This window comes from Calidris pugnax, unplaced genomic scaffold (assembly GCF_001431845.1).
Source record: "Calidris pugnax isolate Ruff unplaced genomic scaffold, ASM143184v1 scaffold118, whole genome shotgun sequence".
Taxonomy (NCBI): domain Eukaryota; kingdom Metazoa; phylum Chordata; class Aves; order Charadriiformes; family Scolopacidae; genus Calidris; species Calidris pugnax.
Genome location: NW_015090855.1, coordinates 1,250,012 through 1,265,018, shown reverse-complemented (window position 1 = coordinate 1,265,018; position 15,007 = coordinate 1,250,012). Strand labels below are relative to the sequence as shown.

The 15,007-nt window shown below is 39.9% G+C and overlaps 1 protein-coding gene across 1 annotated transcript in view; it reads left to right on the top strand.

The window, feature by feature from the left end:
• PREX1 (phosphatidylinositol-3,4,5-trisphosphate-dependent Rac exchange factor 1) overlaps window positions 1–15,007 on the top strand; it is a 104,536-nt gene that overhangs the window by 15,914 nt on the left and 73,615 nt on the right. The window contains exons 5-6 of the mRNA XM_014943651.1: window positions 6,362–6,466; window positions 9,826–9,927. Coding sequence (XP_014799137.1) covers window positions 6,362–6,466; window positions 9,826–9,927 — 207 coding nt within the window. The remainder of the gene's footprint in view (window positions 1–6,361; window positions 6,467–9,825; window positions 9,928–15,007) is intronic.

Below are 15,007 nucleotides of genomic sequence, written 5' to 3'. Positions count from 1 at the left end.
AAAGGACAATGCGCCACTTACAGTAGTTAATGTCTGTGCATACATTTTTCCTCAAGTAAATGAAAGGTAGTGTGAGATGGCTTGCTGAAATGCAGCACAAGTTACAACACGCAGCCTTTTGCCATGGAATTAACAAGAACCTGCATTCTGTAGCTCAAAAGTAAATAAAATTTGGCTTTTGGACTTATAATGCTAGCTCAAGAATGCCAGAGATACATATGATAAAAATTCACTCTGCCAGTTCCAGGTTGTTTAGAACATTTTGATGAGTTACTTTTGTGTCCTCTGGCTTTATGCCTGATAGCTGTATTATTTGTTCTCCTACTAAATCCATAATATGGTCATATGTGCCAGCCTGGGCCAGGCAGATTGGAGCTGGTGGGGCATCCAGGACAGCACAGACCCATACTAAGGATTGGGCAATCGCAGCTTATGAACCTCTCATTTCTCCTCTTATTGTAATTTGTTTCTTACACTATGAAATTCTTCCTGTGGTAGATTTTTGTTTCGTTTTGTTTTGGTTTTAACTTGGCCCAATGTTCAGTCATGGATGTGTGCCATCCTCTGACTAATGCCTATATAGAGCATATTGTATATGCAAGATCGTTTATTGCGTACACCTAGTTACAAGCTGGACTCATTTAAATGCAAAGTTACCTAATTTACATGTATAATAATTCGAAAGTTGTACATTTTTTTTTACTTGGAGCAGCCCTCTTGAGATGTTTGAAAATTAGAAAGCACATACATAATAGCCATTTCTTCAAATTCTTATTAACTGCATTAAGCCACAGGCCAACTTCCTATCAAAATATGTTCTATTATGCCTTCATAATCAAAATTCATGCTTTCACGGTTCATCAGGTTTGAGTGGACAGCAATTATACAGTCATTCATTACTCATAGAGCTTTACGAGCTACCCCCCCCCTTGTTTAATTTTTATTTATGCTGTGACAGTTATTAAAATTGTGTTGGAAAATGTTATATTGACACCGTGCCCAAAAATTGTATCAGATGTGAGGACTGACTGTCAGCTGTTGAAAAACATACTGGTGAATTTTGCTAAAGCCTTGAATACCCACTAGAATCATTGCCTACCAACAAGATGTGCTGTGCTAATATATTAGTATTCATTAGCAGAGGTGTCGAAATTAGAGGGCTTTTGAGTGATGCTGTCAGATTGTCTACTGTGTTTCAGAGTGGTGCTGAATAACCAGAAATGGTAACATCCCGTCATTTGACTGGATTCAAGCCTGGTATATGTAGTCATTGGTAGTGTTTTCTTGTATATGAACATATAATTTTGTATCTTTATTACTGTTAAATTTAATAATTACACAGTGTTCCTTATTTATCAAACATGCAGCAATACAGGAGTTATGAAACCGTAATGCACGGGGATGAGCATTTGAGCTGGTGAGAATTTGTCTTCTGATAGAGGCAGTTTGACTGAGATCAGCTTACATTGCTGTCTGTGGAGCGTATTGCAAATAGCGTGTACATCCACTGTTTCATGATCCCCTAGGGAAGAAGCAGATTATGCAGAAGGAAGTAAAACATATATTTGATTTAGAATATACAGAAAAAGCCAGTCGCATCCATAATTACCTTAAGGAAATGTAGGAGTACTATTAGGAGCATTGTGATACTTCAAGTCTGAGTAAGGAACAGTCAACAGAAGGTTATCAAGAGAAGAGAAAATTATTCTTGCATGCAGAATGTGCCTAGGTTTTAGAAGACAATTTTCACTGTGGGTATTTGGGAGTGAGGGAGGTGGGATTTGTGCCCTGTCACAGCAAAGGCTTCCATAGTGAATCTCCAGCAAGTGACAGGGAGCTGCCAGTGGCAACTGTGATTCAGAGTGAGTCTTCAGTTCCTTTCTGCTCAGGCCTCCAAAGCTCCATTTCCCTAACTGGGGCTGTTCTCATGAAGCAGAGGCATTCACAAAACCACCTGTGCCTCAGTAACACTACTCCCAAGAAGCCCCTGCAGCACACTTGAGGTTTCCTGGAGAAAAAGCGAGCCGTTCTCTGCCAATGATGCTCTCCTGCAACATGGCTGAAGAGCTGTTTTCAGAGTGCACTTTGTTGGCCAGTTTGCCCAGGGAAAACATGGGTAACATATTTCTTTGGTTCATTCATTTTGGTCAGGTTCTCTTGTTGCAATGCACTTAGAAGAAGTGCTGGGAAGAACACCCTCAGTGCTGCCTTTTCATTATCATCAAATGATGGTGTATCCTCAGGGGAGTTTGCAGTGAGGAAGTGGCAAAAGGCCTGTGTATCTTGAACATATCTTCAGTGCATCTTCTCTCATGATCACCCGGCAAGGTCATTCTTAGTCCTGATTATGAACCCAGTCCCTGTCAGCAGCCAGATGTTCACACAGGTGCTTTTCTTCAGAAACTCAATGTTAAAAACACTCATAAATTTGGTGAATAGCTTGAGAATTCTTGAAGCACTGTTTTTTGTCCAGACACTGCATTTCTTAGTGGTGCATGTTTTCTGTAAGTTTGCTCATATCGTGTATCCTTGATGGTGATCCCCAGATTCCCCATGTGGAATTCCACCAGAGTGCAGTGTTTGGGTCCTGTCCATGAGATCTGTGTATCCTAAATTTATTCTAACCTAAGTAGGCCTGACTCTTTTCCTGGTTTACCTTGGCCTAGCAGAGCCTCAATCAACATCAGTCCACCAGTCTTCAGAAACAGGACACTGCTTTTAGTCGTTATAAGCCTCTAGGATCAGAGTTGATCCATTTATAATAATGCTAGAACGTTCTCCCCTGGGTCTCCAGCTCAGAAGAATTTAGATCTTGGGTAACATCTGAAGCAAGTAAGCAGATTTTACAAGGGTTCCAAAAGAACAGTCGTTGCACGCTGACTTCTTGAAGTATTTTAACAGATGATGAAATGCACTTGCTTTGATATTCAGGTGTGAAAAATTGTTTTACCTCAGAAGACAGAGTTTGTTTGGCTTAATATACTCCCATTTGATCAGGTGATCATGCAAAGTTCATTGTATGATGCTAGGTGCTGGAATTTATTCTGGAGTTGTAGTTCAGTATGGCCGTAACAGACAGTAAAGAATGTATGTAAACATTAATTCAAAATCAAATCTGCAGCCTTAAACAAAGTGGCATGTAGAGTAAGTCTTTAACATCAAAGAGGCATATACACTGAGTTTGGAACAATCACACCTCATCAGCATAGGCTCTTTTGTGCAGGTCATGAAAACATATGATTGTCTGCAGAGCACAAGGGCAGAGAATTGACAGATGCTTCATTTCTGATATTGCCATCTTGCTAGAGGTTTGGTGATGTAGCAGCTAGAAATTGGTTTGAGGGAAACATGTTTTCTTCTTATTTTTAGGAGCAATGTTGCATGACTGTCAATTTTACTGGCTAAGTCATGACGGATCTTATTTTGTTGAGAATTCTGTCTTCTGTTTTGTTTGTTTTTTCTTGTTGACAAAATTGGTTTCAGTCTGTTTTGAAACAAGAAAATGCCATGCCTTGTTAAAAATACATCCAAATAAAATTGTTACAATTTTCCAAATGTCTTATTTGCTTTTTCTAGTCAAAACTATTTTCAAATTTGCACTAATTTGTGGGCAGTTCTAATGGAACCCAAAATAACATATTTGCAGTATAAACTGTTGGTTAAAGATTTATTTTAACCAAACCAAGACCAGTATAGACTTATTTCTGTCACCAAAATCAGAAGGTCTAGCTGTGTATCCAGCAGATTTGCTGAGTAAGAAGGTGCCATCTTTATGTGGTCACATCTCTGACCATAATTGCACTTTAATATAGAGTAACTGCAGGTTCAGAATTCCTGGGCTAACATCTGTAATTATGTAACTGATAATTTCCTCACCAGGAGATGGGAGAGTCCAGGACTGAATGTCACCCAGAGAGGAAATTAAACACTTCAGACACCGAGTAATTTAAAGCATAGTTCTCATATTTGTGGGTCTCATGCATGAAGGACAGCTGGGAAAGACTTGATGAAAGCACACTGGTGTGTGTATAATTATTGTACTGACTTGAACTTTAGCAAAGGGATTTTGTCACGATCTAAATATAACCTCCCAAAACTCCAGGCACTCAAAGCTGCACGCAGAAACCTGAGCAATGACATTTTGTGTGCATTGATGTAACGGATGCTGTTGTGTTAATGGTTACTATTTTTAGTTTCAAGCACGCTGCTTGTGTGCATCCAGGGAATTGGGAAGAGGTGAGAGGAGGAAATGTGGGAGAAACTCATATATCTGTCTCCTCATTCTATAAATCTCCAGTCTCTCAATTGCCTCTTTTCTATTGTGTTATGGACCCAGCCCTGCCTTTTCCTGCATCTGGTGGTCAGAAGCCTTTGTTTCTTTTCAGCTTCCCAGTATTAAACTCCAGTACTAATATGAACAGCTGTAGATGAAGGATAAAACTCTCAAACATCTGCATTCCAGCTCTTTGCACCATATTCTTTGTGGCTGTTGTTTTATTTGCTTTGTATCATTGTTGTTGGTTTTGAACATACATCTATTTATTCTCAGTTCCTCCTTTGGAAGTAGTAGGAGGGAAAAAAACCCATCAGATTAGTGATAAACCAAACTCAAAAACACTTTGAAGTCTTTGAGCATGTACATCTAGCCATTGAGCATCTGACCGAGGTGTCAAATTTTCTGAAACAAATATTAACACAATTTCTTTTACATGTGACAACAATGAAGGGAATGCCCAGTGAGTGCAGCTGTATTCCCATGGATTCATGTTACTTAACTCCTTCAGTTGGCAGTAGGTTTTTGTTTGGATTGCACTGAGCTGTCTTAAAAGCAGCTAGATGCTGCAGGTATCTTCAGCTACCGCAGAAAGCCTTACATCTCTGAAAAGTGCTAGGAGTCCAACCAAAACTCAAAAAAATTTACTTCCTAGTTCTGGGGAGATGAAAAACTTCAGATAAAACGTTTCCAGGCCAGGATCCTAAATATTAAATTAATGATGTGAATGACTCAACAGACTCTGGAGGGAATTGTCTACGTGGCATGGTGCCCTAAGGTGCCAGCTCTGGAAGGCCTGGCATATTACCCTTGGCAGAGTGCCATGCTAATGTATCTAAATTACTTCTGATACTCAAAGTAGCTTGTCTGAGTACCTCTGCACGGCACTGCGTTGTGGTATAGAAGCCGACCTGAACCGAGAAAGAAACTACTATTGTGAGAAGCACCCAAAAAATGATGGAGACTTTTGGCTTCTGATATAATATAACCTGACTAAAGCCTAATACAATCTCTTGACCCCACTCTTTTATTCCAGTGGATACAATACTGGAATCTCGTAACATAGCTGCTGAAAGTTCAGCCCTTCCCAACAGCCTTGAGAGGATCAGCTCTCTCCTTGCCTGATCTACTCAGGCATGGAAATTGTTGTTACTGCTTTATGGGAATAGTTGTTACTGCTGCTATCATTTCAGTGTTTCCGGATATCTGCTGTTTGCAATGGGTTCAACATCCCTAATCATTTTAGTTAGAAGTTGCACTGTCTTTGCTTCCGGAGATCAGTAAAGCAGAACTTGGTGCTGCCAGCTGACCCTTGTTTCTTAACATGGGATTTAATTCCACTGCATGTGCTGGCGGGTGTGACATGTTTCAATGTAAGTACTAGTTGTGAAGCTACCTTTCCCTTCCTTTAATTTCTCTAATATGTTGGTTATTTTGTGTGTATTTGATTAAATTCTTCCATTTAGGGAAACTTATGGACAGGCAATCCACTGTTCAGTGTTGCATCAAAGTAGTGAAGTCTGCGGCGTTACAGAGCACAAACGGAACCAGCCGACTCACTGGGGGTTCCCCCTCAGCCCTGAAAGGGAGGGGATTTCCAGCTGGTTGCTTGGTGTTGTAGTTCCTCTCCAGATCTCTGAGCTTCTTCCAGGCCTTAGTTCTTCCCAGCCACCTCTGTTTCTTCCTCCTGCAGATGTGGTCAGCACAGCTCAAAAATGTCGGGCCCCTTGTTCCTGGAGCTCCTGGCTCCTCTGCTGGAATACCCCAACACATATGCAAGTACCCTGAGATAGCAAAATCCATTCTTTCGGCAAAGAATATATTATTTCAGTCATGCATTAAGAGGGAAAGTGCTGGAAGTGTCTGTGCTCAGGAAGCTGATGTTAACTTGCAACAGACAAGTTAGGAATTAGTGGAACGCCTCTATACATTATTCACATTAGAGGAGTGTCACGCGCTTCATGTAAACTGCAGCCCTAATGCCACTCTGAGTGCACAACCCTTCATAAAGAATTTGGTATCAGATTGTGACAAAATAGTCACTCCAGTTTTGTCTGAGTCAATAAGTTACAATGTTTTTCCTTGCAGAAAGACAAATTCTTTGTGTACGAGGAGTACTGTAGCAACCACGAGAAAGCACTCAGACTGCTGATGGAATTGAACAAGATCCCAACAGTGAGAACATTCCTCCTGGTAAGCACCTTCTCTAGCACTCTTGACTTAATGATCTGACTTTGTACTGTACTCATAATAACCCTTTGGTATCCCAGGATTGTCAGGCATTTTGCAGATATTACCCATTCCAGGTATGCAGTGTTCAGAATGCATTGGTATTGAAATCCCTGATGAGTTCAGGCACAGAACTAAGCACAGCTCTGGTACGAGTGATTTCAGTGGAAACAGGGAAGAGTTTTTTTCTTTTTTAAAGAAAAAAATTTCAACAGAAAATTTGAGCAAAGATTGTGAAAGGAGTAATGCAATAAGTCAGCAGCAGGGCTGTGACTAGTTCCCAGTGGATCTGATTCCTTGCTCAGTTCTCTGACCAATTTACTATCTGCAGAAACACCAGAAAAATATGATCTGCTTCTGACACCCTTGTCCCCATGAGTCCTGTTGTGGGCAAGAAATAATAGCCTGGATGAATTGTTTTGACTACATCATCGCAGCTTGTATCAAAATGGCCTAACTCCCTGTCCAACCCATGAGGTGTTGGGAACTGTTGGGAGGACTGTGGCATACAGCCTTCAAAAGCCTCTACAGAGGCTGGACTGGGAGGAGGAAAAACCAGTAGACAGTGCCTTCTGCCCAACATTCCTTATATTTCTTTCTTTTCTTTGAAGTTTCTCTTCCTAGCTTTCACCCCAATTCTGCTTGGGTTTTGGGTGTCTTGTTTTCCTGGCCATGGATACATGGCATTTGGAATGGGATTGGCATGTAGGTGAGGGACTAATTCAGGACATTAGCTTTAGTTGCTCATAAAGGCTATGAGGTAAAAGAAAGGCTGTTTTTTTTTGCAAAGGACCTGCTCTTCTTTCTCCTCTTCTTTCTGCTCTTCTTTTTTCCTTTCTGCTAAAGGTCTGCTCTTTCCCAATATAGTACAGCAATAGAAAACTTCTGCATAAATATCTGTCACAAGCAGGGCGAGAACATTCTTTTAGCCACAAAATACAGGCCTCGGAGGGAGCAGCAAGGCCAAGCACTCATGCTATTGGGTAGTCAGAATCTCTTTGTCATGTCTGAGTGATAATGAACCTTGTTAAACCATTAGTTTGAGTCACCAAATGACCCTTTCCTTGTTCCTGAGTTCCTCTGGGTGCTTCTGTTGAGGGAAATTAATGAGAAAGAGGAGAGACAAAAGTGCATGTAAACACCATCCTTCCCAACGTTCAGAGTGTTCTCCACTTGAACTGGATTGGCAAAAGCCTCCTGTCTGGGTTACCGGCAGCAGCTGGCAAACTGATTACGAGGCACATAAAAGATGTCACACTGTCTGCTGTGGCTTGCTGCAGCACCTGAATCCAAGAAACTCTTAAAATAGCTGTAAATATGGGAGGAGCGGCTACACTGAAGTGTCTACTTTGCTGTGGCTGCTGTAATTTCTTCCAGTCCTCCCTCCTCTTCTCCACTGCCTCCTAAAGCCAGCCCTATAATGCCACCATGCAAAGAAAGCTGCATTAAAATACAAAGCTTTGCTTGTGAGGATAGATTTGGCCCGATTGCCCCCTCACAGCTGCTGAAATATAGAATGTGGGAATGTGTTTGAAAAATCAGTAAGTGTTAAAGGGCAGTTTTGAGCCCAGAGCTAGAAAGAGGGCTGAAAGAAGAGATGGGAAGGACTGAATCACTCGAGACTTGGAAAATTGGACAGGGAGCATTGTGAGCTGGTAGCCAACGCCACAGATCTAGAATAGCCTGGGGAAGGCTTATTTTACAGACGATTGTCTGTAAAAATACCAGTTAGGACTAATGAGATTTATGTATGATGTCTGTGAACATTCCTTGAAGAGGAGGATTGTTGAACTACAGCCAAAACCCCTCTAGATTTCAGAGTATGTCTGAGCCACAGCACACATTTCACAGGGGAAAATGTTATCAGTGATGCCCCAAAGCAAGCACATCTTGGCTGAACTGAATTTAAACTTCAGCTGATGTTGACAGGACAGGTTTGCAACTGGGGTGATTTTTGGAGCAAAGTTGTCCAGATTCATGGTCGAACATAGGAATGTGGACTGGTCTATCTGAAATTGATTTGAAGTCCATCTGAGTCCACTACCTGTCTCTGGCAGCAGCCAACAACAGAATCTTCAAGGAAATGTATAAAAAGCTTACAGTGGGTCAGTATTTATTGTCACACAGAGATTACAGATTATTGTGACAAAATAAGGACAGATCAAGGAATGTAGATTTTTTTTTTTTTTTCAATGCCATACCCAATTCTTATACTTCCCTTCCATGTCAATCCAGAGAAATGAATTTCCATATTCTACTGAGAACTTGAGCATCACTTGTTTTGAGGTAGTGTGCGCAAATTTATCTCTGAAATGATTCCTCTGGAATGCAGGGCCCCTCCAAATTTATGTGAACTCATTGTGTGAATATTGCAAGGGTTGATCAGTTGCTACTTCTGTTCCTCAAGCTGAAAATCTATTTGGACTTGGATTTCTTTGTTATATTGGTCCGGTACTTGTCCCCTTCCTTACTGTGTTTTAACAGTGCTGGGAAAGTAGTAATTTTTCTAGCTAAAGAAACACCTTTCACCTTCTTTCTGTTTGGAAATCACCAAGCTTCACGAAATTAATGCTGAAATCCATTTTTTAATCTTTTTTTTTTAAATGAGCATCAGAATTAACGAAGCCTGATTTCCTTAAATTTCATTGCCTCTTTCATCTCCTACCTACAAGGTAGCCTTGCTTGCGTGTCCTATAGCTTTGTTTTTTGCAGCAACGCGTGCTGTGAGTGGTTGAGAGCTACACGTGTGCTGGTTAGCCAGCCAGAGCGCCCAAGCTGTTTGTCCAGCTGTGCTTAGACATAATGTTTTGCCAGAGAATTGGTGGATGTGAGGCAGATGACTCATTTATTTCAATTCCACTTTGATTTCCTTCAGACATAAAGATCGGACTAGAGTTAATTACATGATTACTAGTTAGTAGGCTTTATTTTAGCCTTCAAGAGTTTTCTGGACCAGCAGTGCAGACTTTGCATAGTGAATAAAGACAAACGGTCATGTCAGTTGTGGGGATAAGCTGGGTTCTTTTAGGTAACGGTGCATTTAGGGTTGCAGATTGTCATTGTACTGTTGTGACACTTTTTGAGCTAAGATACTTTTATCCACAGCTGCTGTTATCCACAGCAAACGGTCTTTTGCTGATGCATGAAGAACTTTGCCAACTTGATGGCTGTTCCAGTGGTGAATGAAGTCGCATTTCCTGTATCTTACGTGTTGCAAAATGCTTTCTGACTGTAATATGTGTTATAGGAATACAAAATCATGTCAAAGAGCATCTGAAAGCTTTGTGTCTGAGATAACATTTGTTTCCTTTTTTTGATTATAGGGTTGCATGCTTTTGGGAGGCAGAAAGACGACAGACATTCCACTAGAGGGTTATCTGCTGACTCCAATTCAGAGAATTTGCAAATATCCACTTCTGCTTAAGGTAAACCAAAGAAGGTATTTCTCTAGATGGTTGGAGTGATTCTGCAATTTTTTAGCCCTGACTTTTGTTGTCACTACTGCCTTTCTGGGTTTGCACTTCTAAATGGCTTTTTATGGGTACAGTCAAAAAGCTGGTTGATGCTGACAGGCTGCTCAATCTTGTAACGGTGTGGTCAGACCAGACAGTGTCTTACTGACTCATGCCTTTTGACTTCAGTTCTCTTCAGATACTTACTAACACTTGGGAGTGCTCTTTTATCCACTTCCTGAAAAGCTGGGTTCGGGTAGGATTGTATCAGTGTCCTGAGGGACTGGATGGCTCTCAGTCCTGGAAATGGGATATGTCTTTCATCATGAGGTCTCTAGTTTGAGTGTGTTCAGGTCAGTAATGATCAAAATCCTGTATCATCTGACAGCTGCGTGGCGGCTTGTTTGAAAACTGTTTGGTTGTCTCAGAGGAGTTCCCAATGGAGGGGTGTCATTGCAGAAATGACTACTGCAATTGGCACTAATTGGCCCCTTTGCTAGCATTAGTGCTGCAGGAGCTAAAGAATAAAAGATGTAAAAGGAGCTAACTTGCCTCTCATCCCTTCAGGTCAGGGCTGGGTCACACGCCCAGTGGGGACAGGAGAGGGAAAAGGAGGAAGCAGTTTCTGGGAGAGCTTGCATCACGGGTGGCCTTGTAGCAGCTCTGTGGCTACAGCCAGTAGTCTTCAGCAATGTCAGTCCCTTTCTCAATCAGAGTAACATCACATTTACTAAAAGAAAATTAATTAATAAAAAATATAAGAAGAAGTTGCCTCATATTTTGAAAGAAAGGTCCCATATTGAGTTGTGGAAGAAAGTAAGAACTCTGTGATGAGTTGGTGTTCTTGGTCACAGACTGACCACCTGAATCTACTCTATGTCATGTAAAACTATTGTAGTACTTTGTCCATACATTCAGCACGAATAATGGTTTACAACAGGTACAAGCTGGTGAGCACAATACTGATCTGTTGTTCCATGTAAAATTGTGTTTCACCTGATAAATGTTTAAATTATTTCTTTCCATCTAATTGGAGCTTTCAGAGCTGAATTTTCAAAATATGTCTTTCCCACAGGTGGAATCATTCTGTTGTCTGTGCAGCTGTGCACAAACCCATCGCACAGCAGGCATTCACACACCATTTCTTATGGACCTAGCTACTGGGTTTTATGTATATATATGTATATACAGTCAGCTTATCAGTCCAGTTAATTTATCCATTCAAGACAAGTACGAAATTACCAGAGTGAACACAAATGTTTCAGACATGACAACAGCTAAGGGAAAATACTGATTCTGTTAGTGCTGACCAGGAAAATGCTACTCTCCAAGCAAGAGAAAAAAGTAGATTTAAAAATAACACAACCCTCAAATTAAGTGTTTGCTCTCCCTTTGCTAATGAACTGCAGTTATTGCTCCTGAAATAGCTGGTTTGTATTCATGGGGATTGGATCTTATTTTATCTAATTCCCAGGGCAAACAGATACTATTGTATTCCAACTGATTAGAAAAGTCATAGACCAGAGCTATCCTACTTTCATCTTTTACTTTGGTTTTAGCAAGAGTTTGTGAACATCCAAATTTTCTGAGAATTTTGATATGACCTTGTTATATCATAAGGATTTGGTATGGCTAAGTAGCTACGTTTGATAAAGACAGTATGAACACAGTAATTCAGACTTGTCTGTGTTTGAAAGTCAGCCTAAATAGTGGGTAAGGCACATATTTAAAATACTATAACTATTTTTTATTAATGCCATTATATGAGTATTCTAGCATGGAGAAAATTTGAGTTATTTAATTCGGAATAATATACTGGAATATCTCCATCTGCAGGTACTCCGTAAGCATGTATTACCAATGATTTCTAAGATAAAGTATGGCATCCTGCAATTGGTCATCTTATGTTTTCTCATCCTCTGATAAAGCTACTTGTTGTTTTGAACAAACAAATGATGGAGACAGACCAGTGATTCAAATTATGGTGATTGATAAATTTCAATTTTATGTGTAATTTCCTTTTTTTTGTGAACCAAGTATTGCAGCTTTTGAGTGGCTGACTGTAAACAGGTTTTTATGTTTGTTTGGGTTGGGGTTTTTTATTTTTAAATTTTAGTTGCTTTCTTTTTGTCTCAAATACAGTATTTGTCTGCTTCAGATAGGATGTAAGAAATTTAGCACAGAATTTGTTGGTCAGTCAATTAGTTTTATACCTGGTCCAAAACCTTCCTAACGTGACTTCCACTTCGTTTTCTTGCTGTCTAAGTTCAGCAAACGATTTGAAGTCTATTTGGGGACATAGGAGTTTTGAGTATTTGTCAGTAATGAGCTTCATTATAAAATTTCCCTAAGAGTGAGAAAGGGGCTTGGACTAGGCTTGAACAAACCAAAACTGTGCTTGCAGTGATGGGCATTATGATTTGGTAAGAGGAAAAGAAACGAAGGCAAACAGATGCACAGACCTTGAAAACATATACTGTGCAAGTGACTTAAAGCTCCAGTGTGTGTCTGTACACTGGCAAGCTCGCCAAGTAAATATTTCTAGCAGAACATTTTGGATTAAGGCAGCTCTGTCTCACCAGTAATAATTGTTTGACTCTGTATTAATTAGTGTGAACTATACTACTTAAGAGTAGAAGCAGCTGTTGTGTAAACCTATCCCTGAACAAAAATAGCCTTTTTCCCTTAATAAAGAGCATTTATGTCAGCAAGAAGAAAACCCTAGGGGAGTGGTGATCATGAGTTAATCACACCATTGGGGGTGGGGATTAGGAGCAGTCCTCTCTGTCTCCTTCCTCCCAACACACCAGGAATGTGCAGCACATGATAGACGCACCCCTACAGGCTCCTGATAGCCCAGTTCGTGTCACAGAGCTTGTTTCTTGTTTGATGTCTATTCTCTTAAGGAATTGCTCAGACTCCAGCCAGAAATGCACATTCCACCTCTGATCCTTTAAAAATATCTCATAATGTATGCGATGATTTAGGGCAGTAATTATGTATTGCTTCACGTGATGGAAGACTCATTGGTCCTAGGAGGGAAACAGAAAACCTGGAAGCAAAAAGCTGAGTGACCAGATTCAGAATCCTCTTGAAAGGGAAAGCCCAGCAGTGAGGCACACACAGGCCTTAATAAATGCAGTGCCTGGGCTTTGAAAGGCAAAGATGGGACGCCGGTGTTGGGGATACAGGACAGGATTAAGAAAGGTTCGATCACTGTCTCCCCTCTTCTCCCTTTCCATTTTTCTCAGAGCTGTTGAAGGAACAGAACCTTCTAATTGGCTGTAATTGAATATATTTAATCTTCAGGGGTTTGGATTTTTTTTTTGTCAGGGTTCTTTTCTTACCTTCCCCCCCCCTCAAAAAGTGGTGTTGCTCTTAGATTTGTGACATTGCCTGGTTGAAATCCAACTTTGTGTAACACAACAATATTAATATATACCCTACAGAGTTGTAAGGAACACTGCCAATTTATAAATCATACTTCTGTCTTCCACACTTTTTATTTATAATCACAAATAACTGGTAATATTTATAAAACTGCAAACATGTTTTTGTTACATTTTAATTTAGAATATGTCATAGATTTGATGGCACATGGAATATAATCAGTTCTACTGATTTATCATTCCTTGTCTAGTCTTTGCCCTGCAGAAGCATTGGCATAAATTACAAATTTTAAAATTATACTGAATAAAAAAGTCCCTGCTTGGCAGGTGCACAGATATAGCCTGGTGTAATGTTTATTTTCTGGTTAGTTTAAGTGGAAAATAAATTTTAATACAAGCAAATATTAAAAAATGTAAAATGCAAATATAAAACTCCTGGAAACATCTATATTCACAGGAAGGTTGATTTTATTTTTTTTTTTTAAAAGAGCACATTTTGAAGCTGAACTGTTTATTAACAGAACTTTTTGAACTGATAAGCAAAGAAATATGTTGTCTTTGTTATCTCTGTAATCCTGAGATGTTCAGTAAGTAACCAACGGATGTGTCTCTGAAGCTGTGTTTCATGCATGCACTGGTTGTAGTGCAGAGCGAGACAGCCTGGCAAGCAATGATTTGCACCAGTCAATGCACAATGTTAACATTCATTGCGCAAAATCCATGTTAAGTCATGTCTGAGTGTCCTCAAGAGTAAAGAGATAGGAGGAAGGAATTTTAAAAATATAGAGACTTGTGAATTTCAGCTGCAAAACATGTGTTCAGTTGTCAGTTTTAAGTACACAAACAATAATTTTTGTGTGGCAAGGGAGGACATGGGGAAGGATGACAGAGACTTCTTTTTAAAAAAAAGATCAGTTAAGCAGAATAACATCCTTTTTTCTAGGAAATATTAAAATTGGGTTTACATTTAAAAAACGTCTGGTTTCCTCTGCCTGCCTGCATTGTTCGTACATCATGCCTCCTGCCACCTCTCTGCGTCTTCCTGTAAAATGTTCTTTTTGCTGAGTTCTCCCCCATAGGTTGTTTTTTTTCTTATCGTTTGGTTGGTTTTAGGGGTTAAGCACAATTAGAAAGTAGACAAATGTATGAGCAGCTGATATGTCTTACTTCTGATGTGATTTAGTTCTTGTATTTGGATTCTATCGTGTTTAGAACTCTTTTAGTCTCTATTTAAAGCTGCATCTGAGATTGAAATACTGAAATTGGAAATCTCTTTACTCCATTGCATAATCAAAACCCAGTGTTTCTGAGTAGATGGGATGTAGATGTCCTGTCCTTCCTTTCTGTGTGCTGTTCAGGAGGACACTAGAGCTGGATGTAGATGTTTTGGGAGTGCTCTGTTACTCCTTTTGTAAAATGAGTTGTGTTCTGTAGATAGGTGTTATATGAGTGGCACAACTTCAATCTTTGATCTTTGCAGCTATGAAAGAGGAGTGAAATAAAAGGAAAATCCTGTGCCCAGAGGAGGCAGTTCCCATTTCTGTCTTAGTTCTTTAAAGAACAGAGATAATTTTTTCCCGCAGCTTATGATACAAAATACCTTTGCAGCTCCCCCTCTACCCCACCCAGAAAAAAAAAAAAAAAAAAAAAAAAAAAGAAAAAAC